This window comes from Crocuta crocuta, unplaced genomic scaffold (assembly GCF_008692635.1).
Source record: "Crocuta crocuta isolate KB4526 unplaced genomic scaffold, BGI_CrCroc_1.0 scaffold334, whole genome shotgun sequence".
Classification (NCBI taxonomy): Eukaryota; Metazoa; Chordata; class Mammalia; order Carnivora; family Hyaenidae; genus Crocuta; species Crocuta crocuta.
The window spans coordinates 2,643,186-2,667,226 of record NW_027533260.1 but is presented as its reverse complement, the minus strand read 5'-3'; the positions used below and the strand labels follow the sequence as shown (position 1 = coordinate 2,667,226).

Genomic DNA, 24,041 nt, shown 5'->3' with positions numbered 1-24,041 from the left:
TTTGAAGTCCTCCGCTTTCCTTTCGCCTAAAAGGCAGGAAATGCGGCGTCAAGGGGTAGAGCTTCCGAGAAAGGAGGAGAGCCTTTCGAGAACAGGCTAGCGACTTCCACGAGGGGCGGGCCGCTAGACAGGGTCCAAGGGGCCCGAAGCCAGCGCGGACCAATCAGGCCGCCGAGGGCGGGTCCTCTGCGGGAAAGTGGGCGTGGCCTAGGGGGGAAATCACCGGAACGCACCGGAGGTCCGAGCCCGGGAAAACGCCCTCTGCGGTGAGGGAAAGGTGAGCGGCTGCGGGGGTCCTAGACGGAGTCCTGGGGACGAGCGGGAGGAAGGGACCCAGAGGGCTGGAAAGCTGGGTCTCGGGGAGGACGGACTGAGCACCAGTACTTGTAGACCCGGGCGAAAGAGGAGGCTGGGGGGGCCTGGACCTTTGGTTCTGGGGAAGGGGACTGAGATCCCGGATTCCTGAGTCTGAGCGAAGAAGCTGGGTGCTGGGAGCCCGGACTCCTGGGTCTATGGAAGGAANAGTAAACGACTTGGGACAAACATCCACCCCTCTGCCCCCCACAGGCCACGTCGCCATGCCTTCCTCCGGGCCCCGCGCTGTCTTCCTCCTGCTACCGCTGCTGCTGCTGAGTGCTGTTTTGGCGGTGCCGCTGGAGCGAGGGACGCCCCAGCAGGAGAGCCCTGCGACCGAGAGCCCCGTGAGTGGCCCTGCCCTCCTCTCCAGCCAGGTGTTTGCAAGTGGTACTACAGTTCCCGCAAATCTCCGTCGCCCCTGGGTGGATACTTCCCCCAGGGTTGCAGCCTGGAGTTTGANAAGCAGGAATCTGGGGAAAAAGAACTACATTTCCCAGGAGCACCTGCAGCAGGTGGTGTTAGCCAACTGGAGTGTTCTCAGTTCATGGAGTGCCTAGGAAGGGACATGTAAACGGCCCATATGTTAATTCCAGCATGTGTTTATCAAATGCTAGGAAGCCTTCCGGGTCTTAGGAATTTGGAACTTTAAACCTCTTCTCAAGGCCAAGGTCCTGATTTGTGGCCTGAATCCGCCCATAGCGCCTATCAGTAAAGGACATGTTACTATCTCTGGAACACTCATCTCCATTTGGTGTGGCGGTCCTGTCCCGACCTTGTGAATTAGGCTGCTGCTTGGTGAAACCTTTGCTGACACAGAAGGACACCTTTGAGTCCCCTTTCCCTTCATTCATTGCACACATTCCTTGAGTGCCTCCTATGATCATGCCCAGCGCTGCCGCAGCCCCGTGCCCTCAGGGACCAGCCTCACCTCGCCAGGAAGCGACCATTGGGGCTCCCTGAGAACGGACACCAGAGTGATAGTCAAGGATGTCAGGTCACGAGCTGAAATCTGAAGTGCAGAGAAAAGCATTCCAGGCAGAGGGAACAGCCTGAGCAATGGCTGTGTGGTGGGGAAAGCAGAGTGAGTGGAAGGGCATGGAGGTGGCCAGTGTGATTGGAGCAGAGTGAGCCCAGGGGCCGATTATTCAGAGCGTCAGTGGGTACTCGTGTTTTTTTTTAACGTTTATTTTATTTATTTATTATTCTTCATGTTTATTTTTGAGAGAGCGAGAGAGAGACAAAGCACTAGTGGGGGAGGGACAGAGAGAGAGGGAGACACAGAATCTGAAGCAGGAGCCAGGCGCTGCAGTGTCAGCACAGAGCCCGACGTGGGGCTTGAACCCACGAGCCATGAGATCATGACCTGCGCCGAAGCCAGATGCTCAACCAACTGAGCCACCCAGGCGCCCCAATGTTTATTTATTTTTGAGAGAGAGAGAGCGAGAGCGCATGTGTGAGTTGAGGAGGGGCTGAGAGAGGGGGAGACAGAGGGATCTGAAGTGGGCTCTGTGCTGACAGCAGAGAGCCTGATATGGGGCTTGATCTCATAAACAGTGAGATCATGACCTGAGCCAAAGTCAGATGCTCAACCGACTGAGCCACCCAGTCGCCCCTATTCATTTATTTTGAGGTGGGGGAGGGGAGGCAGAGAGAGAGAATCCCAAGCAGGTTCCATGGTGTTAGCACAGAGCCCAGCACGGGGCTCGATCCTACAAACTGTGGGATCATGACCCAAGCCAGAATAAGAATTGGATGCTTAATCAACTGAGCCACCCAGCCACCCTGCCTAATTTTTTTTAATGTTTATTTATTTTTGAGAGAGCGAGAGTGCACAAGCAAGGGAGGGGCAGAGAGGGTTGGGGCAGAGGAGCTGAAGCAGGCACTGAACTCACAGCAGAGAGCCCCATGCAGGGCTCACATTCACAAACCACAAGATCGTGACCTGAGCCAAAGTCAGACACTGAGCCGCCGAGGTCCCCCACTTTGTTGTCTTTTTTTTTTTTTTTAAGTTTATTTATTTTTGAGACAGAGAGAGAGGAGGGACAGAGAGAGAGGGAGACACAGAATCTGAAGCAGGCTCCAGATTCTGGGTGGTCAGCACAGAAGCCAACTCGGGTTCAAACCCACGAACCGTGAGATCATGACCTGAGCCCAAGTCAGAAGCTTAACCGACTGAGCCACCCAGGCGCCCCTTATTGCCTGTTTTACAATGGAAGAGTGAGGCCCAGGAAGAAGAGTGTGCTGACCACGGGGCAGGTCTGGGTCCAGGAGCCTAGCGATTTTTGTCGGTCTTGGTCACCTGCTATATCCCCTGTAACGGTCCCCGGCACGCAGTAGGGGCTCAGTGAGCACTTGACAAATGATGAATGAGTGTGTGTCTCACTACTTGCCAACAAGTACTCGTGTGTCAGCTCTAGGCACCCACTCCGTGCTCAGGGGTGGGCTGGGTGTTTACCCATGTGATTTTCACTTGGTCTCCACTGCAGGCCTGGGAAGGGAGGAATGCTGTGGCCCAGAAGATGAGGCAGGTAGCCTGCGGTCACAGAGCAGAAGGGGATTGGACCTGGGGTCAGCTGGCTCCGAAGCCTTTGTCCCACGGCGCAGGCCTGCCCCTTGCTCCAAGCGGGGTGTCTCTGGGTCCCTCAGCAGGTGCCCAGGGGAGCGGGGCCTGGGTCCTACCTGCAGGGAGGAGCCAGAGAGGGGCGGGGGCTGGGCTGCTACCTTCATCCTTGTCGCCCTAGGACACAGGCCTGTACTACCATCGGTACCTCCAGGAAGTCATCAACGTGCTGGAGACGGATGGGCATTTCCGCGAGAAGCTGCAGGCTGCCAACGCCGAGGACATCAAGGTGCGGCCTGGTGCGAGCCAGATTCAGCGGGGGGAGGGGCGGGGGGAGGAGCCAGGGGAAGGAGGAAGGGTGCCTGCCCAGAGGACAGAGTCCAGGCAAGGACCCGATTTTCAAGAGGCCACGTGGCCCCAGTCCTCACAAAACCGAGGCAGGGAGGCACGTCTTCTGGGTGCCGCACGGCTGGGAGGGGGTTTGAGGAACACCGAATGTGTGGTTAAGCGTGGGAGCGGAGGACACAGGCTCCTTTGCACCCTGTGTGAACGCACCTCGCCGTGCCTCAGTTTCCCTGTCTGTAAAACGGGCTGACCTGCATTACAGGGCTCGGGTTAGGATCATCCAAGGGTAAGATGCACAAAGGGCTGAGAGAGGCCGGGTAGCGGCCCTTGGCCCTGCCGTGTGAGTGCTGGTTCCATGGAACGTTCGATGTACTGCATTGTGCTCAGGAAGAATGCAAAACCCTAGAGGTGCTGGGAACACTAGACTGGCATCACCTCCAGCTCGTGTAAGGCCTCCAGAGGGGCTGAGGTAATCCTCATTGTTTTTTAAGTTTATTTATTTTGAGAGAGACAGAGCACATGAGCTTGGGGAGGGGCAGAGAGAGAGAGAGAGGGAGGCAGACTCCCAAGCAGGCTCCACGAAGTGAGCACAGAGCCCGAGGCGGGGTTCGAACTCACAAAACTGAGATCATGACCTGAGCTGGAATTAGGAGTCAGACGCTTAACTGGCTGAGCTCAGACCCCAGCTTGGAGAGGATGCTGCCTTCCCAGTTCCTTTCCTCCTCCTCCANTCCCTGTTCAGGTGCCTCCCGGAGGCTCTAAATGCCTCAGCCCAGGGCACAGGGCCTGGGACTGGTGGGAAGGTGGCCCTGGTCCCCCAGAACATCCAGCTCTTCCTGGCCCAGCGCTTATCTGGCCCCCAGTAAAGGATGGGCAGAAGCAGAGACTGTAGAGCCCCGCCCCTTCCACTGCCCGGCTGGCAGAGCCCAGGTTCAAGAGCCTGTCATCAAACTGGCCCAATGCCACACAACTGGAAAGCGACCTTGGAAAGGGCGCGGCCAGGGAGGCGGGCAGGTTCGGGACTGGGACGTTGCCTGCCTTCAAGCCAGCTCCTCCTTATGCACTCAGGGCCAGGGCTCGTACCCTCTGTGCACGCACTGGGTCCTTTCTGCGAAAATGAGGAGGCTGAGCCCGACGTGGGGCTCGAACTCACAAAATCGCAAGATCATGACCTGAGCGGAAACCAAGAGTCAGACGCTTAACCGACTGAGCCCCCCAGGCGCCCAGGGTTGAGGCCCGGAGCAGGAAAGGGATGCGGGGGTACCAACCTACTACCCTCGCTGTTTGAGGGCCCTCGGACAAGTGGCTTCTTCACCAGGGCCTCAGTTTATCTGGCTGTAAAATGAGGTTGTAGGCAGGATTAGGGGACAGACCCAGGGAGTCCGGCACAGGGCTTGGCCCATAGTAGATGACTCACTGGCTTTGGTGAATATGACTGTCGCTGCTGCCTCTCGAGGGCCACGCCTCCTGCGGGCTGGAGAGACCACGTGAGTCTCAAGTGACTGAGAAAGCAAGCTGAGCAATGACAGATAGTAGAGGGTGCTGGGGAGGCCCCAGGGAGGGCCAAGTCCAGTCTGACAAGTGAGAGAGGGCTTCTAGAAAATGGGTGGCCCTGAGTGAGGTTTGAAGTCTCACCAGGAAGGTCTGTGGGGTAGAAGTTACGGTGGGGGTGGGGCAGCGGCTTTTCAGACAGTGGGAGCTGTGTGTGCAAATGAAGCATTCTGGGGCGGCTGGGGGGCTCAGTCGGTTAAGTGTCCAGCTTCAGCTCAGGTCATGATCTTGTGGTCCGTGGGTTTGAGCCCCGTGTCGGGCTCTGTGCTGACAGCTTGGAGCCTGGAGCCTGCTTCCGATTCTGTGTCTCCCTCTCTCTCCACCCCTCCCCAGTTTTGACTCGGTCTCTCAAAAATAAAATGTTAAGGGAAAAAACTTTTTTTTAATGAAGCATTCTGGTACCTTCCGCCACCTGCCAGTGGTTTCTTATAACGGACCCAAAGGAGAGAGGAGATGCGGCTGGAGAGATCCGTACGTGTAGGATCTTGAGCGCCAGTCCCAGCGATTCTGTCCTGTGGGCCCTGGGGAGGCTTGGCGGTTGTGAGCAGGACAGGGGCGGGGTTAACTCCAGGAAACAGACATAATTTGCAGTGACAGTCGAGGGGGCCCAGGGAAGCCACCTCTATCAGCAGTGTGTTGCCATCTGCTTTGCCACCTCTATCAGCAGTGTGTTGCCATCTGCTTTGAGTGTTTGTTTTTAAAGTTTATTTATTCATTTGAGAGAGACAGTGTGAGCGGGAGAGGGGCGGAGAGAGAGGGAATGAGAGAGAATCCAAAGCAGGTTCTGTACTGTCAGCGCAGAGCCCCATGCGGGGCTTGAACTCATGAAATTGTGAAAGCATGACCTGAGCCCAAAGCTAGAATCAGATGCTTAACCGACTGAGCCCCCCAGGCACCCCTGCTTTGAGTTTTGAAGGGCAGTGAGGATCTGCTTAGACTTGAAAAGTGGTGGCAGGGGAGAATCCGAGGCAGAGTGGCCATCCAGCATGTGCAAAGGGAAGGAGGTGGGAAGGAGCCTTGCGTGTAGGCGCCAATGCCCTGTTAGTGCTGCTGGAACCGAGTGCTATTCGTTGGATGACGGGAGACGGGGCTACAGAAGTGGGCAGGGCCTCGAATGAGGGGCTGGAGTTTTGTCTCTGAGGCTCTGGGGGCAGGTATGGGGTCTGTCAGTTTTCCAGGCATCGAAAAGCTGGTAGAAGGTTCCAGAGAGGGCAGAGAAAGGACGAGGTCGCCCAGTGTGCCCCCTCCCAGGCCCCCAGCCTGACCTGCGTCCCCTCCCTATTCGGGCAGAGCGGAAAGCTGAGCCGAGAGCTGGACTTTGTCAGTCATCATGTGCGCACCAAGCTGGACGAGCTGAAGCGGCAAGAGGTGTCGCGGCTGCGAATGCTGCTCAAGGCCAAGATGGATGCTGAGCAGGAGCCCAGTAAGCGGGGGCAGGTAGGGTGGGATGGCCTCCCTCGTGGGGACTCACTCCCTGCCCCAGAAAACACACAGAGACGATGGATCGATTTTTCTTTCTAGAACATTCTACCGCTAACATAACTGATTGGGAGGTTGTTTGTTGTTTGTTTTTTGTTTTTAATGTTTATTTATTTTTGGGAGAGAGAGAGAGCATGAGCTGAGGAGGGGCAGAAAGAGAGGGAGACCCAGAATCCGAAGCAGCCCCAGGCTCCGGGCTGTCAGCACAGAGCCCGATGCGGGGCTCAAACCCACGAATTTGAGATCGTGACCTGAGCCAAAGGCAGACACTTAATGGACTGAGCCTCTCAGTTTTTTGGGGTGTCTTGTTTTCAGTTTCTTTTTTTTCTTTTCTTTTCTTTTTTAAATCATGGTGATTCAGAATTTTGATGTAACTTCCAACTTCCAGAAAAAAGTTGCAAAAATCATGCAAAAAGCTCCCGAATACCCTTAACCCACATTCTCCAGATGTTAGCTTTTTTCTAGTTGCCTTTCAGTCACATTTGCAAGTTCCTCTTAGACTGTTCTCCTTTTCCCCTCTTTCAGTGTGATTTTCCTCTGAGCCACCACATTCTCCTGCATAACCACAATGGGTGATCAAAGTCAGGAAGTTTCAAAGGGTACACTGTATTTTTCCTTGCTTTGTTATTGTCTATCTCCTCTGCTGGGAAGGCATTTGTATCTGAGATTATATTTTATAGTCTAATTATTTGGCTGGGAAAAAAAAAGAAGAAATGTACCTGGAGGAGAAAGGCAGTTTTAGATTCTAAGATCCCACCCAGTGTCTTTTGTTTTAATGTTTATTTATTTTTGAGAGAGAGAGAGAGAGAGCACAAGCAGGGGAGGGGCAGAGAGAGAGGGAGACACAGAATCCAAGGCAGGCTCCAGGCTCCGAGCTGTCAGCACAGAGCCCGACGTGGGGCTCGAACTCACAAACCATGAGATCATGACCTGAGCTGAAGTCAGATGCTTAACCAACTGAGCCACCCCGGCACTCCAGATCCCAGCCAATTTCTAACATTCCCAGAGAGGGTTTGTCAGAGTGTGTCTGAACCACAGTCTTTCTTTCTTTTTAATGTTTGTTTATTTTTGAGAGAGAGAGAGAGAGAGCATGGTTGGATGGGCCCGAGCAGGGAAGGGGCAGAGTAAAGAGGGAGACAGAGGATCCGAAGCAGAGGCTCTGAGCTGTCAGCACAGAGCCTGACTTGGGGCTCAAACTCACAGACCCTGAGATCATGACTTGAGCTGAAGTCAGACGCTTAACTGACTGAGCCACCCTGGCGCCCCAACATTATTTATTTTATTTTTTATTAAAAAAAAATTTTTTTTAACATTATTTTTGAGGGACAGGGAGACAGAGCATGAGCAGGGGAGGGGCAGAGAGAGAGAGGAGACAGAGAATCCGAAGCAGGCTCCAGGCTCTGAGCTGTCAGCACAGAGCCTGACACCAGGCTCGAACTCACGAACTGTGAGATCATGTACGATGTGAGCCGAAATCGGCTGCTTCACCGACTGAGCCCCCCAGGCGGCCCACATTATGTTTTTTAATAGCTTTATTGAAATACAATTCACACGTCATATAACTTACCCATTTAATGGGTACCATTCATTGGTTGTTATTGATTCACAGGTATGTACCACCATCACCATTATAATCCCCCCAAAATCAAACCCAGAACCCCTCAGCTATCACCCCCCACCCAGCCTCTGCAACCAGCCCCCTACTTCTGGTCTCTCTGGATTTACCTATTCCTGGACATGTAAATGGAATCCTACCATCCATGACCTTTCGTGCCTGGCTTCCTTCACTTAGCACAATGTTTTCAAGGTTCAACCGAAACGTACCATGCGTCAGTCCTTTGTTCCTTTTGAGGGATGAGTAATATTCCACCGTGTGGATGGACCACACTGGGTTTATCCATTCGTCAATCGATGGGCTCCTCGGTGGTGGTTTGCCCCGCTTTGGCCATGATGGAGCGGTGGCTTTATACTTACTGTAGCTTCGTGGCGTGTCCTGGGCCGCTCGGGCATCTTCCCGCCTGTCGCTAAGTGTAAGAGCAAGCCCCCTTTGTTGAGATTCACCCCCTCCTCTCCTTTCATCTCCGGACACCCCAAGGGGCTCCCGTGTTACGGATGGGGTCACCGAGCGTTGGTGGATGGCGTGGATGGCGTTGAGGGCCACCAGGAGAACCGGACTTTGTTTTCATTTCTTTTTTTTTTTCTTTGTTTTCATTTCTGTCAGACTCCATTGATCCATTGAGCAAACATGCCTCGAGCTCTGCTGTGTGCTGGGTACCAGGCAGCCTCCTCTGTATTACATGCCCACGCCTCCTCTGTCCTTCTGTTTTACTTATTTATTGTATTTGTTATTTGATTTAATGAACTAATTTATTTATTTTGAGAGACAGAGAGAACCCGTGGGGGAGGGGCAGAAAGAGAGAGGAGAAAGAGAGAATCTCGGGCAGGCTCTGCGCGCTCAGCACAGAGCCCCATGCGGGGCTCATGAACCGTGAGGTCATGGCTTGAGCCAAAGTCTATCATTCAACCAACTGAGCCACCAGGCGCCCCTGTTTATTTGTTTTTTTGAGGGGAGGAGGCTGCATTCCTTTGCTAGGACCTGCTATAACAAAAGTGCCACAGACAGGGGTGGCCTTAACGTGAGAGATTTATTGTGTCACAGCTCTGAAGACCGGAAGTCCAAGATCAAGTTGTGGCAGGATTTGTTCCTTCTTTTTTTCTTTTTTTAAGTGTATTTATTTATTTTGAGAGAGAGAGAGAGTGTGTGTGTGCGCGAGGGCAGATAGAGGGAGAGAGAGAATCCCAAGCAGGCTCCACGCCATCAGCACAGAGCCCGGCGCAGGGCTCGAACCCACGGACCGTGAGATCATGACCTGAGCCAAAGTCGGACCCTTGACCGACTTGAGCCCCCTGGGTGTGCCCCCCCCCACATGCTAGTTATTACTACGGTTATTGTTATTTTAAACTGACCTTTAGGGCACCTCTAACCCAGGACAGGGATTTTAAACGGAAGAACATTCCATGAGGTGTTCTTTTGGGGGGGGGGTTGTTGCTGTTGATTGCTTACTGTGCGTCCCTCACCCAGGTGTGCAGCTGGATCACCTGAGCCTCCTGAAGCAGTTTGAGCACCTGGACCCCCAGAATCAGCACACGTTCGAGGCTCGGGACCTGGAGCTGCTCATTCAGACGGTAGCCGCGAAGGGGCCCGCAGGCAGAGGACTGAGGGAGGCTTTGCGGCAGGGGAACAGGGAAGGGAGCCTGGGACGCGAGCCTGCCCGCCCCGGCCTGGTGTTGTCTGAGGCCGGTGGCCGCAGAGGCCCGGGTGGTGCCCCGGAGGCTTCCCCAGATTCTCTCTGGGAAAACAGGTACGGGCAGGTGGGCTTGACCCAGTTCAGACCTTTCAAATCGCCCCTTGGCTTTGTCCTTCCCATATGACTTGTAGGGGTGGGGTTGTGGGACTGAACCCTCTGTGTCCTTGTGGGAGGCAGAACAATGACCCCCAAAGATGTCATACCATATACATCCTTTTTTTTGAGAGAGAGAGAGCGCGCGCACAAGTGAGCGAGGGGCAAAGAGATGGGACCTTGCTTTCTTCCTTTCTTTCGTCTCCACACCCAGTGTGGGCCTTAAACTCACAACCTGGAAATCAAAAGTCCTACGCTTTCCCGACTGAGCCAGCCAGGCACCCCTAAATGTGTATTGTTTTCAGCCACCAAATTTATGATAATTTGCCCCAGCAGGCATAGGAGTTAATAGAGTCCTTATCTGAGAAATAGGATCTCCAGCCCAGCCTCATGAGGAAGGCCAAGGGCCACGGGGTTTGGAGTGGAAGAGGATGCCCACACCTGCCCCTGCCTCTCCCCTGCTCACCTTCTTTCTGCAGGTCCTCAACACCCCCAGCACAAACCCCCTCCCTCCACCTGGCCTGAGCCGTGTTTTTCTGATCTCCTGGAGCTCCATCTAGTGGCTGTGGAGATAATAGCAGCAGTCATTTGAGTCCATTTCTGGCCTTGAGGACTCCGTCCCTGAGGGATGTTTTTGCCGCTTATTTCTAGAACATTCTAGAAACTGTCCATTTTCCCCAGTCCCGCTGCTATCCTAGTTTTAATTCTCATCATTTCTCACTGCCAGTTCCTCACTGGGCTCCTTGCTTCTGCCTTCCAAGTTCACCGGCCAGACTCTTCAACCTAGCACTCTTAACATTTGGGGCTGAAATATTGTGAGAGAAGTCTGGTGCATTGTATGATGTTTTAAAAAAGTTTTTGTAATGTTTATATTTATTTTTGAGAGAGACAGAGACAGAGCGCAAGCAGGGGAGGGGCAGAGAGAGAGGGAGACACGGAATCCAAAGCAGACTCTGAACTTCAATGCGGGGCTCAAACCCACGAACCGTGAGATCATGACCTGAGCCAAACTTGGATGCTTAACCGACTGAGCCACCCAGGCGCTCCCATTGTATAGTGTTTAGCCGCATCCCTGGTCTCTCCCCACTCGATGCCTGTAGACCTACCCCTGTTGTGGCAACCAGAAATGCCCTCAGACATTGACAGTGGCGTCCTGTGGGCCACAGTCTCCCCACGTTAAGAACCCTGCTGTACCCTCTGTTCCCCACATAACAGCTGTGTTTATTCCCTGTGCTGCCCAGGAACGAATTACCTCAAACTTAGCAGCTGAAAACAACATGAAATTCTTATCTTACAGTGTAGATCACACCTTACCGGGTGTGTGAGGTTGCTGTGGCTGCTGTGACAAATTACCACAGACTCAGTGGCTTAAAGCAGCAGAGATGGGGGCCACCTGGCTGCCTCAGTCCTTAGAACACGCAACTCTTGATCTGAGAGTTGTGAGTTCGAGTCCTACGTTGGGTGTCGAGATGACTTAAGATTTTTTTTAATTAAAAAACAACAGAAATGTATTCTTTCTCTGTTCTGGAGGCCAGAGGTCCAAAATCAGTATCCCTGAGCCAAAACCTTGGTTTCGGCAGAGCTGTTCTCTTTAGAGGCTATGGGGGAAACCTCCTTGCCTCTTCCAGCTTTCGGAAGCTACCAGCCTTCAGCTTGTAGATGTGTCACTCCAGCTTCTGCCTCCATTGTCACACGGCCTTCTCCCTGTGTCTCTCTGTATCTTCTCTGTGCCCGTCTTCTAAAGATACCACTCATTTGGATATAGAGCCGACACTAATCTGGTAGGACATCATTGTAACTAATTAAATCTACAAAGTCCTATTTCCAAATAAGTTCACATTCCGACATTCTGGGTGGACATGAATTTTCTGGGGGGATACTATTCAGCTCAGTGTAGTATCTCTATCTCTAGCTTACAGGGGAGGAAATGGAGGCACAGAGAGGCTAAGTAACTTTCCCAAGATCACACAGCCAAGTGGAATTTGTTCACACACCAGAGCCTGGATTTGAACCCTGGACAAAATAATTAGAGACTCAGGGCTCTTTACTACCTAGCTGTATTGCTGTCTGTTGTCCACCTCATATGTTGTTCCTTATTGCTTATTCCTCCAAGATCTTTATTTTTAAGTGATCTCTATATGCAATGTGGGGCTCAAATTCACAACCCCCAGATTAAGAGTCCACCTACTGAGCCAGGCAGGTGCTCCTGTTCCTCCGAGATCTTGAGATTGTGGAGGACTCAAAAGATGTGGGTCAAAGCCAAGGAGTGCTTAGCTGTCTCAATCAGAAGAGTGTGCAACTCTTGATCTCGGGGTCATGAGTTTGAGCCCTGTGTTGGGTGTAGAGATTACTTAAATAAAGTTGAAAAAAATAATCATTACTGCGTAACCATCCTAATCTCTTTTGAGCAAATAGAGGCAGCTCTGTTATGGGACAACAGTGGGTCACAGAGATCAAGAACTGAGCTCAGGACATGGAGCCCAGGACTGGATGGAGGTTGGGGTGGCCCTTGACCATGTTCAAGGCTGAGGGCTTGGAATTTGGAGGTTGAAAATGAGGGCCTATGCGCGGCAGTGAGATGAGAATGACCGTCTGCCTTTCCCCAGGCCACCCGAGACCTTGCCCAGTACGACGCAGCCCATCACGAAGAGTTCAAACGCTACGAGATGCTCAAGGAACATGAGAGACGCCGTTATCTGGAGTCACTGGGAGAGGAACAGCGAAAGGAGGCAGAGAGGAAGCTGGAAGAGCAACAGCGGCGGCATCGAGAGCACCCCAAAGTCAATGTACCTGTAAGGACCCCCTTTTGTGCCCACCCCATAACCAAGTTCAATTCTCCAAGCGCCGTTAAGATGAACAAGTAGCTAAAGAACTACAACTCCCAGCAGGCCCTGAGGCTAAAAGTCCCTTTAAATATGCCCAGCCACTCCAGGGACTGCTGGGAGTTGTAGTTTTGGGGGTTTGTTTTGGTTGGTTGGGTTTTTTTTCACTCTCTTGCTTGAGGGAAATGACATTTGAGGGATGGGGGCAGACCCAGACTTCTTCCTCATGAGCCCATGGCTCTCCCTTCCACAGGGCAGCCAAGCCCAGTTGAAGGAGGTGTGGGAGGAGCTGGATGGATTGGACCCCAACAGGTTTAACCCCAAGACCTTCTTCATACTGCATGGTAAGGTGGGGAGGGAGCCCCAAGACCCAGGCTGAGCCCTGAGCCTCTGACCTTTCTGAGGCCTGAATACTAAGGAGGGAGCTCAGGCAGCGGGGCTCAGGCAGGCCAGAGAGATCTGAGCCCATCTCTCCTGCTGGTCTAGAAGGCTACACCTCTGCCCAGGGCTGGGATCTTCTATAGAAGAGCTAGTCCTTCTTTTTGGGACACACCAGACTTCTCAGTTCTCGGAACTGGCCGATGTCCACCAAGTAAGTGATCCAGGCTTAGCCAGGCCTGGGCCCCAACTCCCACAGCAGCCCAGGAGCCCTATTGCCAAGGGCGGACTGCGCCCTCATTGCTTCTGGGACCTAGGTCCCCTTCATTTTCTTCCCATCTAGAAACATAGCTTGCGGTTGCCAGGCCATCTCAGATGTGCCTTGGACCCTGTCTAACCCTAACCCTAACCCTAACCCAGAAGCTGCAGGCGGTCAGCAGGGCTTAACAGGCATGACTCATTCGTTCAGCTAACATTTACTAAGCTCTGTCTAAAGACCAGGCTTCGTGGAGACCCCATGGGTACCGCTGTGAACAAAACAAAGTGCCCCCTCTCACAGAGCCAGTGATCAGGCGAACAGCTCAGCCTGTTTTTCAGTGACTCTGATTCTGTCTCTATGAATTTGACTGTCCTAGCTCCTCCATATAAATGGAATCCTCTAGCATCTGTCTTTTGTGTGACTGGCTTGTTTTATGTAGCATCATGCCGGAGAACTGAATTCCTCATTGTACGTGATCGTTATTCATTTAAGTCTCACGTGTCCCCTGTGGCTAGTGTCTGCCATATTGGGTGGTGCAGCTCTAGAGAGTTGACATTTGAACTTAGACCTCAGTGAAGGGAGGTTGAACCTTGCAGATATTGGGGGGAAGAATGTTCTAGGTGGAGGAACAGCAGACACACACAGGGAAGAGGGAATGTGGGTTTCCAAGGTAACAGCAGCCCGTGTGCTCCGAGCCTTCTGGCCGGGTTAAGGAATTTGGATTTTATCCACTTTGGGATCAGACACCACAAAAGGGTTTTGAGTCGAGGACTGATACCATCTGCCTTAAGGGTTGACAGAATCCAGCTGGCTGCTTGTGGGGAGGATGGGCTTCACAGGGCCAGGGTCAAACCCAGGAGAAGGCTGGAGACGCTGGTGGCTGCCCCATGGGAAGTAGGGAAGAGTGATTGGATTCTGGATTTATCTGGAAGGTCAAGCTGGTAGGACTCACAGATGACTCCCAAGGTGTTTGGCCCCAGCAACTGGAAGGATGGATGAGGAAGAGCAAACATACTTGGCAGGGGAACTTGGAAGCCATGTCTGTTCAGGTCAAATTGGAGATGTCTGTTGGACATTCACATGGAGATGAGAGTTGGGGGTCGGGTATTCAGGGGTCGAGGCAGCTCGTGGATGGCACTGGAAGCCGAAGGGTTGGAGGAACCCATCTGAAGAAGCGCTGGCCCATCAAACTAGTTTTGTAACGATGGAGAATGTTCCGTCCCACCAAAGATGGCAGCCACCAGCTACATGCAGCTACTGAATGCTTTACATGTAAGAAGTGGGACTGATAAACTAAGATTTTTATCTTAATTTAAATTTAGGGGCGCCTTGGGCGGCTCAGTCGGTTGAGCATCTGCCTCTTGATCTCAGCTTAGGTCTTACTCTCAGGGTCATGAGTTCAAGACTCACATTGGGCTCCATGCTGGGCGTGAAGCCTACTTAAAAAAGTAATAATAATTACATGTAAATAGACTATAAAGCTAGTGGCTACCAGGTTGGACTTGAAGATTAGCTGGACAAGAGGTCCCAGGACTGAGCTCCGGGTGCACCAATATGTAGCATTCAGGAGGAGGACGGAGCCAATGAAGGAGAATGAGGGCATCTGGAGAAAAGAGAATGATGTTCTAGAAGCCAAGGGCAGAAAGTCCAGTAAAATGTGAATTAAAAATTAACCATCGCCAAGGCCCCTGGCTGGCTCAGTCGGTGGAGCGTGCAACTCTTGATCTCGGGGTTGTACACTCGAGCCTCACGTTGGGTGTAGAGATTGCTTTCAAATAAAATCTTTAAAGAAATTAACCATTGGATTTGCAAGGTCAGAGTTCTTGGCCATCTCTGAAGGACCAGGGTGGGTGCTGATCTGAGTGAGCAGAGGAAAGGAGACCGTGAACATGGCCCGTGTGGCTGAGAGGCCTGGAGCCCTGTAGCTGTAGAACCTGAAAGGCAGGTAGAGGTGCCTCTGGCCTGGTTCTCTGGGCCTCTGACACCCTGGATCCTGGGCAAAGGGGTTGATCCTGTGACCAGATCACCAGGTGTTAGGGATCAAATCGTCTTGAGTGACAACTGCCCCGAGGACCGTCCTGGTGAAGCCCACCTTCATTTACTCCATTCTTAGGGCCCCGGTTGGTAGGGAACGGGCTGACCTAGTGATGGGCCGATGGGATACTGAAGCTGGAAGGTATCACTCTATCGTTGGAGACCCAAGCATACCTGGCCTCTGATAACAGAGCCCACACCAGCCCCAAATTCCTTCTCTAGCAGGTTCCTCAGGGACCCGACCCACCCTGTACTCAGTCTCCCAAGATGCCTTGTTGTCTCCCCCTCAGATATCAACAGCGATGGTGTCCTGGATGAGCAGGAGCTGGAGGCCCTCTTCACCAAGGAGGTGAGCATCTTGGAAGCCATGGGTGCAGAGGAAGCCCAATCAGCCATATGTCCCCTTAGGTCCCCTTCACATCCTGGGGAAACTACAACTCCCAGCAGCCCCTGGGACAGAAAGAGGCTGCCGGGAGTGCCGGGGTGCCCCGAGGACTGCTGGAAGTTGAAGTTGCCTGCTTGTGTGTGTCAAGAAGTGGAGTAGCCTGGGAGGGAGGTTGCCCTGGACCCCTCAGTGTGTCCTGCCTCTCACTTGCCCCCGCAGCTGGAGAAGGTGTATGACCCCAAGAATGAAGAAGACGACATGCGGGAGATGGAGGAGGAGCGGCTTCGCATGAGGGAGCACGTGATGAAGAACGTGAGAGGAGGGCCCGGGGACCACGGGGACGGTGGGGGCAGGGCTGGACGGAGGCCCAGCTCTGTCACTTACCCTGGCTCCCTAGGTGGACACCAACCAGGACCGCCTCGTGACCCTGGAGGAGTTCCTCGCATCTACCCAGAGGAAGGAATTTGGGGACACCGGCGAGGGCTGGGAGGTGAGCACGGGGGGGATTCTCTGGGTCCTGGCTACCTCTGTGCCCCCAGCCCTGAGGCTTCGTTTACTGTCTGGGTCCCCTACCCTGGGTCGCTGCCTCCTCTGTCTCTGGGTTGTCTCCGTGCCGCCTCTGGGTCCCTGTTCTCCCCTTTCTCTGGGTCTTTATCCCCCTCCCCGGCTTGCACTCAGGCGTCCCCCGTCGCATGCATGGCCCTGGCCTCCCAGCCTCCCCCACACCTCCTCTGCTAGCGGAGCCCTCTCGGGCGTGAGTGGCCCCAGGCTGGCATCGGCCCGCTGACGGCCCCTGTCCCCTGCCCGGCAGACAGTGGAGATGCACCCTGCCTACACGGAGGAGGAACTGAGGCGTTTTGAGGAGGAGCTGGCGGCCCGGGAGGCAGAGCTGAACGCCAAGGCTCAGCGCCTCAGCCAGGAGACGGAGGCCCTAGGGCGCTCCCAGGGCCGCCTGGAGGCCCAGAAGAGAGAGCTGCAGCAGGTGACTGGCCGGGGAGGCTGGACCCGTCCTCTCAGTCTCTGGTGGTCTTTGTCTCGGGTGTTCAGAGGCTGGGAAGGCCCGTGGCCACTGTGTTCATCACTGGTAGATCCTCGGGTGGCGACCGCCATCTTGAGTAAGGGCAGACGTGGTCCGCGTCCCCGACGGTTCTGTGGCTGCCGTGTTGGATAAGGGCGGTGGCGCTGTAAGCAGCAAGGGAGGAAGAGGAGGCCCAGAACAGGGCGGGTTAGTTAGACTCAGCCCAGTTTCAGGGCCGGCTTCCCTGTCCCAACGGATGACCCGAGCCGTGACAGAGGAGGGAGAGCTGGATCTTTTGAACTGTTATTAAGCTCAACTCAGAGGGAGAAAAAAACAGGCCCGTAGAGAAGGGGCTGGTTCACCACCACGGAGACTCGGTGCCTTACCCCCTGGCCTGTGCCATCTCTCCCACCCCCTGCAGGCCGTGCTGCAAATGGAACAAAGGAAACAGCAGCAGCAGAGCCACAGTGGCCCAGCCCCCGGCCCCGAGGGACAGCTCAAGTTCCGCCCGGACACAGGTGCTCTGGGCCCCGGGGCACAGGGCGGGGGCCGGTAGCCGACCCCCGGATCTGAGGGAGGAAGAGGCGGCAGAGACGTCTGCTGCTACCATTTCCCGCCTCCGTTTCCAGATGATGCGCCTGTCCCAGCTCCAGCCGGTGACCAGAAGGACGGGGACGCTTCAGAGAAGAAGGTTCCTGATCAGCGCCCTGAGCTGCCCCAGTTGAATACCCAACACCTGTGATCCTCTGGGACCCCCCCCCCCAGCCCCACCCCCGCCACATACACTCTGGGTTCCTGACAGGAAGGGAAGGAGATGAGGAGTCTCAGTCCACCCCCTCTGGGGGCCAGTCCCATGCGGTGGCCTCCTGGGGGAGGGGAGGGCAGGGCGCCCACATCTGTCACCTCCGCCTCCACAGCCTCCCCATCTGCGGCCCCTTCTTGCCCGTCCCCTCCCCTCCGAGGACTTACCTTCTCAGCTCTGTTCGGGGCCCTCACTGGGCCACCCTAACTTAGGGAAGCCCTCTCCCTCCAGGAAGGGTGTGCTTCGGGCCTGCCTCCCTAGACGGTAAGGCCTCAGCTGCGCAGGTTGGGGCCTCTGTGTCCCCACAGCTGCTGGAGTTCTGCCTGCTGCCCAGCTTCTGTTGGTTTGCGAGGCTTGGGTGGTCCTTCGAGAGCTTTCCCTACCTTCCCCTTGCTGGGGTGTGAAAGCAGCAGAGTGCTCAGCCTAGCTGATTCGCTGGTAACTAGGACCCTGGGCTTCCAGTTGCCATGGCCTGGCCTCCGCTGGGCTCCTTGCCCCTCCCCCACACAGTCCCAGAAGGGCCCTGGATCCAACCCTGCCCCAGGGTCAGGTTCCAGGCCCTCAGCCTCCTATGGGGGGCCTCACCCTTTCTGGCCTTCTCTCCTACATCTCCCAGGTCTGCTCTATCCTCCCGTTCCATCCAAATACAATTTCTGGAACAATCTATGCATCTGTCTTTGCATATACTGTTCCCTCTGAAGTCCCATCCCCAATTCACCTGCTAAAGTCCCCTCCTTTGTCTTTTTTTTTTTAAGTTGTTTTATTTTATTTTTAAAGTTCATTTATTTTTGAGAGCGAGAGAGTGCACAAGTCAGGGAGGGGCAGAGAGAGAAGAGACAGAATCCCAAAGAAGCTCCTCGCTGTCAGTGCAGAGCCCGATGAAGGGCTCGAACTCCCAAACCGTGACATCATGACCTGAGTCAAAATGACGAGTTGGACGCTTAACCCACTGAGCCACGCGGGGCCTCAAGTCCTCGTTCTTTAAAATTCAATCCAAGCATAATATCTGAGAGGCTCCAACCTGGCATCTTTTTGTCCTCTCCTGATTCGTCCAATGTGAGCACACACATGCGCACGCGCGCGCGCGCGCGCGCGCGCACACACACACACACACACGCCAGCAGGATCTTGGCCACAAGGATAGAAAGGCTTAGTAAGGGGGCGCCTGGGTGGCAGAGTCGGTTAAGTGTCTGACTCTTGATCTTGGCTCAGGTCATGATCTCACCGTCTGTGAGTTCCAGCCCCGCATCGGGCTCTGCGCTGACAGCACGGAGCCTGCTTGGGCTTCTCTCTCTCTCTCTGCCCCTCTTCCATTTGTGTCCTGTGTGCACACACGTGCTCACACACCCTCTCAAACTGAACTTAACAAAAAAAAAGGCTTAGTAAGGGAAAGTATTATCTCCCAACGCAAGACCTCCCAAGGTAGGGTGCCTCGAGGCCCTGCAGGGAACCACGTTCTCCCATGTCCTCGCTCCCCAGTAGTAGATGGGGGGCTGCTCTCCTCTTGTGCTCAGAGTGGCTGCAGCTGCCCCGGATGTTACACCTGCTGCACCAGCAGCTGAGGAAGGAAATTAACAAGCGACAAATCAGAGCCGCCTCCTACCCCCTCCCCACCAGAGCCTTCTGATCAGCGCACCACTGGGCGGGTCTGGCTGGGCATCCACAAAAAGGAAGAAATGTGAAGGAGACTCCGATGATGAAAATTACCCGAGGAGACAGAGAAGGCTTTGTGTGGGGCACAAAGGGCCAGCAGATCGGTGGGGAGGGTCGGGCCCTGCCAGGCCAGGACCGGGGGCTCCGCATGCGGCAGCTGCCCCTGGGTGCCCCTGCCACCAGGGAACCTCCCTTCCAGCCCATTGGCCTGGAGGCAGCCGGCAGGCATCCTGGAAGAGGCAGCAGTGCAGGGAGGGGCCCAACACACACACTTGACCCTGGTCTGGGGAGTGGCGGCCTGGCCCCTTGTCTACTTTCAGAACTCCCCCGGGGCTGCAGGTCAGGGCCCTGGCAGGCAGCAGCAGCGGGCATGAGGGCCCAGAGGGGCACCAAGGGAAGGTCACTGTCAGATTTGACCACCAGGGGGCGCCTGGGTGGCTCAGCCGGTTAAGCGTCTGACTTTAGCTCGAGTCATGATCTCATGGTTCATGGGTTCGAGCCCCGCATTGGGCTCTGTGCTGATGGCTAGCTCAGAGCCTGGAGCCTGTTTCAGATTCTGTGTCTCCCTCTCTCTCTGACTCTCCCCTGCTCACACTGCCTCTCTCTCAGAAATAAATAAAACATTAAAATTTAAAAAAAAAACAAAAAAACAGAAAAGTTTGACCATCAGGAGCTCCGGAAACGCTCCATAGGAGTGGATCCTGGAGCCTCCCCTTTCCCACTGGCAGGAAGAGGAAATCCCGAGTTGGAGACTGATGTCGAGCTGGGTCTAGTCGCTGCTGGTGACTGTTACAAGACCCGCACCCCCTTCATCTCTGGCCTGGGGCCCTCTTCCCTGTCCCACTCAGACTTCCGTTTGGGGGATTTTTCAATTGTTATTAAACTGATGAGACTTAACTTTTTTTTTTTTAATCTGAGAGACTCATTAGCAATACAAATTCCCAGAGCCTGAAACGTCCTACGGAGGGTTCTGGAAGTTGTGTAGCATGCCATGCCCCTCAGCTTACACCCCAACAATGACCACAAGCATCAGCTTCTGGGAGACTGGGAGCTGAACCTCACTGAGCCGATCTGGAAAATGGCATTAAATGGCAGACTTCTTTGAAGGATCCAATAATCATACACATGAATAGCATGGCTCCTGGCTTGAAATCTAAGATCAGCAAGCACTAGTTTGTTATTATATGGACACATTTGTACAATGAGAATCCCCGAGGGCCTGTCCCTGACTTCCATATGGAAGGAGACCCATTCCAGCTGCTCAAGATGCTTTTCACGTTTTGCAATTATTTTATTTATAAGTGTCTGCTTGAATACTCTGTCTCCCCAGGCAGACTCTAAGTTCTGAAAGGGGTGAGGAGAGGGAGGCTCATGTCAAGTCTCCATTCCCATACAGCAGAGCGCCCAGCACACATGGTCAAGATCGAAGTCACCTCTTCCCTAGGCAACCTCCACCCCATATGGCTTCCTGCCTGTGTTTTTGTTCTAGTTTTATTATTTTTTAAGTTTTTTATTAAAATATGTTTTTAATGTTTCTTTTTGAGAGAGAGACAGAGATAGAGTGCAAGCAGGGAAGGGGCAGAGACAGAGGGAGACACAATCCGAAACAGACTCCAGGCTCTGAGTGGTCAGCACAGAGCCCATTGTGGGGCCCGAACCTATAAGCTGTGAGATCATGACCTGAGTTGAAGTCGGACACTCAACCGACTGAGCCACCCAGGCGCCTCCAGTTTTAAATAAATAGGACTATTTTGACCCTTTATGTTTAATCAGAAAATGATTTCTCTAATACTACTATTGCTATTATAGCAGCGACGAGACGCTAATACACAGTAGCTAATGGTTCTAGAGCACTTACACTGGCAGCTGCCATCCAAGCACGTTATATATTGTATAATTTTTTTAAGTTTATTTATTTATTTTGAGGGAGACAGAGACAGCGTGAGTGGGGGAGGAGCAGAGAGAGGGAGAGAGACAGAGAACCCCAAGCAGACTCCGCACTGTCAGCACAGAGCCCCCACGCAGGGCTCGAACCCACAAAAGTGTGAGATCGTGACCTGAGCCAAAACCAAAAGTCAGACACTTAACCTACAGAGGCCCCCCTCCAGCCACCCCTGATATATATTATAAATAGCAGTTCATTTCATCTTCATAAAAACCCTGTGAGGTAATTACCCTCATCAACCTCATTCTATAGATGAAGCAAATAAGAGAAGCCTATTGATTTGCCTGAGATCCCACAGCTAATCAGCGGCAGGGCTCGATTGAATGCCCGGCAGGCTGGATCCAAAGTTCATGCTCTGAAGTATCATGTTAAGTTCTTTTGGGCACGGAATCTGTGCAAATAAATAAATAAATAATAAAATAAAATAAAATTCTCATGAATAAGTGAGTTAATGAGGGGTGCCTGGCTGGCTCAGTCAGAGCATGGGACTCTTGATTTTAGGATCGTGAGTTCAAGCCCCATGTTGGGCATAGAGGTTACTTTTAAAAAATGTTCGGGGGGTCACCTACGTGGCTCAGTTGGCTAAGCGACCAACTTCGACTCAGGTCATGATCTCATGGTCTGTGAGTTCGAGCCCCAGATCGGGCTCTGTGCTGACAGCTCAGAGCCTGGAGCCTGCTTGGGGTTCTGTGTCTCCTTCTTTCTCTGCCCATCCGCTGCTCTCTCACTCTCTCTCCATCTCAAAAATAAACATTAAAAAATTTTTTTAATAAATGAGTTAATGAATAAATGCTCTGCTCTCTGCCTGGCACGCTGTTCACCCATCTGTTACATGAATGACAGTTAATGTGTGACCTTTAGTTTCACAGGTATTTTTTTTCAAACCCTATTTATCTCCTCCTTTACTCTCACCTTCACACTCCATCGCCTGCAGGGTGAGCTCCTTGACCCTTCACAAATGGTCCAGTTGACCCCTCCAGGTTTATCTTTCACACATTTTACCCACTCCCATCCTGGATTCCAGATTCTCACTTTTTTTTTTTAAAATTTTTTTTTTTTNAAGCGAAAGTCGGACGCTTAACCGACTAAGCCACCCAGGCGCCCCTCACTTTTTTTTTTTTTTAAGTAAATGGCAGACATGGGCTTCAGCTCAATGACCCCAAGATCAAGAGTCCCGTGCTCTACCTTAATGAGTCCCCAGATGCCCCCAGGCTCTCACTTCTGAATCGATCCAGCTTTCTCTTACTGGAAGGAGTGGTTTTCTCTGGAATGCTATCTCTCCTTCTACTCCTTCTAAATCTCCACCAAAATCTTTCAAAAATGCAGGGACGCCTGGGTGGCTCAGTCAGTTAAGCATCTGACTCTTGATCTCAGCTTAGGTCTTGATCTCAGGGTCATGGGTTCAAGCCCGGTGTTGGGCTCTCCACCCTGGGAATGAATACGACTTTAAAAAAATCGGCTTGGAGGACGCCTGGGGGGCTCAGTCGATTAAGTGTCCAGCTTGGGCTCAGATCCTGATCTCGTGAGTTCAAGCTCCGCGTCAGGCTAGGTGCTAACAGCTCGGAGCCTGGAGCCTGCTTCAGATTCTATCTCCGTCTCTCTGTCCCTCCCCTGCTCAGGCTCTGTTTGTCTCTCGAATATAAAACAAAACATAAATAAATGAAAATAATAAAAACAATTTAAAAATCAGCTTGGGCGTCACTTCATCTGCCCAGCCTTCCCTGGTCCCCAGGTTGAGCTAAGGGTAACCCCATTCCCACCACCTGCGTCTACACTGCCTAGCATTTCCACCATATGGCATGAGTCCTGGATTGTGCACTACACGCAGCCCCTCAGGAGCTGTGTGTGAGTTTCCTGCTACAACAAAGTAACACAAACTTGAGGCTTAAAGCAAGAATGTATCACCTTGCAGTTCTGGAGGTCAGAAGTATAAAATGAGTCTTGCTTTGTATAAATCAAAGTGTGAACTTGGGCACCAGAACTTTCCAGGACTTGCTGGAAACATCATGTACAGACCTTGGAGGAAGTTGAAGTTGAGGAGAGAACAGTCTGCAGGGCTGCATTCCTTCTGGAAGTTCTGGAAGGGGGAGAATCTGTTTCCTTGTTTTTCCAGCTTCTAGAGGCACCAGCATTCCTTGGCTGATGGCGGCTTCCTCCAGCTTCAAAGCCAGCAGCACAGCTTCTTCAAAAAACGCAAAAATGTTGGGGCGCCTGGGTGGCTCAGTCGGTTAAGCGTCTGACTTTGGCTCAGGTCATGATCTCACAGTTTGTGGGTTCCATCCCCGCGTCTGACTCTGCTGACAGCTCAGAACCTGGAGCCTGTTTCAGATTCTGTGTCTCCCTCTCTCTCTGACCCTCCCCTGCTCACGCTGTCTCTCTCTCTCTCTCAAAAATAAATTAAAAACTTTTAAAAATGTAAAAATGTTTATTTATATTTGAGAGAGAGAGAGAGTGATATCAGGAGGGGGGAGGGGCAGAGAGGAGGAAACTGAGCATCCCAAGCAGGTTCGATCCTGTCAGTGCAGAGCCCGACGTGAGGCTCAAACTCACGAACCGTGAGATCATGACCTCAGCGGAAATCAAGTCAGACACCTAACTCCCTGAGCCACCCAGGTGCCCCATCGAATCTCTTACTCTCTTTTGTGGTCACATGCCTAGTTGAGTTCCCTGCCTCCTTCCTGCCAGGACCTTTGTGATTACAATGTGGCCACCACAAAGTCCGGCATAATGTCCCCATCTCCAGAGCCTTAAGGATCGCATTCACAAGTTCAGGAGATCGGAGCGTGGACCTCTTGGGAGGGGAGGGGGGCATTCCCGAGCGCGGCACAGGTTGTGTCTCCCTCCCCCACTAGGGGGCAGCAGAGAGCGGAGCGAGGCTCATCCCTGGGTACCCAGCATCACCCAGCGCATGGCCAAGTCAAAAGTAAAAAATGTTTGCTGAATGAGTATGTGAGTCATGCCCATGGTGCTGCTGAAACAAGAAAGCTGCTCACACTAGATCTTTGCCCCTGCTCCTGCTGAAAACCCTCTGGTGCCATTTCCAAGCCAGGCA

General features: G+C 53.2%; 1 protein-coding gene across 1 annotated transcript; it reads left to right on the top strand.

Annotated features, from left to right (window-relative positions):
- Positions 1-190: 190 nt before the first annotated feature.
- Positions 191-18,057, top strand: NUCB1 (nucleobindin 1). The gene is made up of 13 exons (XM_077747481.1): positions 191-277; positions 568-701; positions 3,099-3,206; positions 6,104-6,236; positions 9,375-9,478; positions 12,300-12,485; positions 12,769-12,859; positions 15,477-15,535; positions 15,791-15,883; positions 15,969-16,061; positions 16,383-16,553; positions 17,011-17,107; positions 17,219-18,057. Exons 2-13 carry the CDS (start codon positions 579-581, stop codon positions 17,329-17,331), a joined length of 1,371 nt encoding a protein of 456 aa, XP_077603607.1. The 5' UTR covers positions 191-277; positions 568-578; the 3' UTR covers positions 17,332-18,057.
- The last annotated feature ends 5,984 nt before the right edge of the window (positions 18,058-24,041 follow it).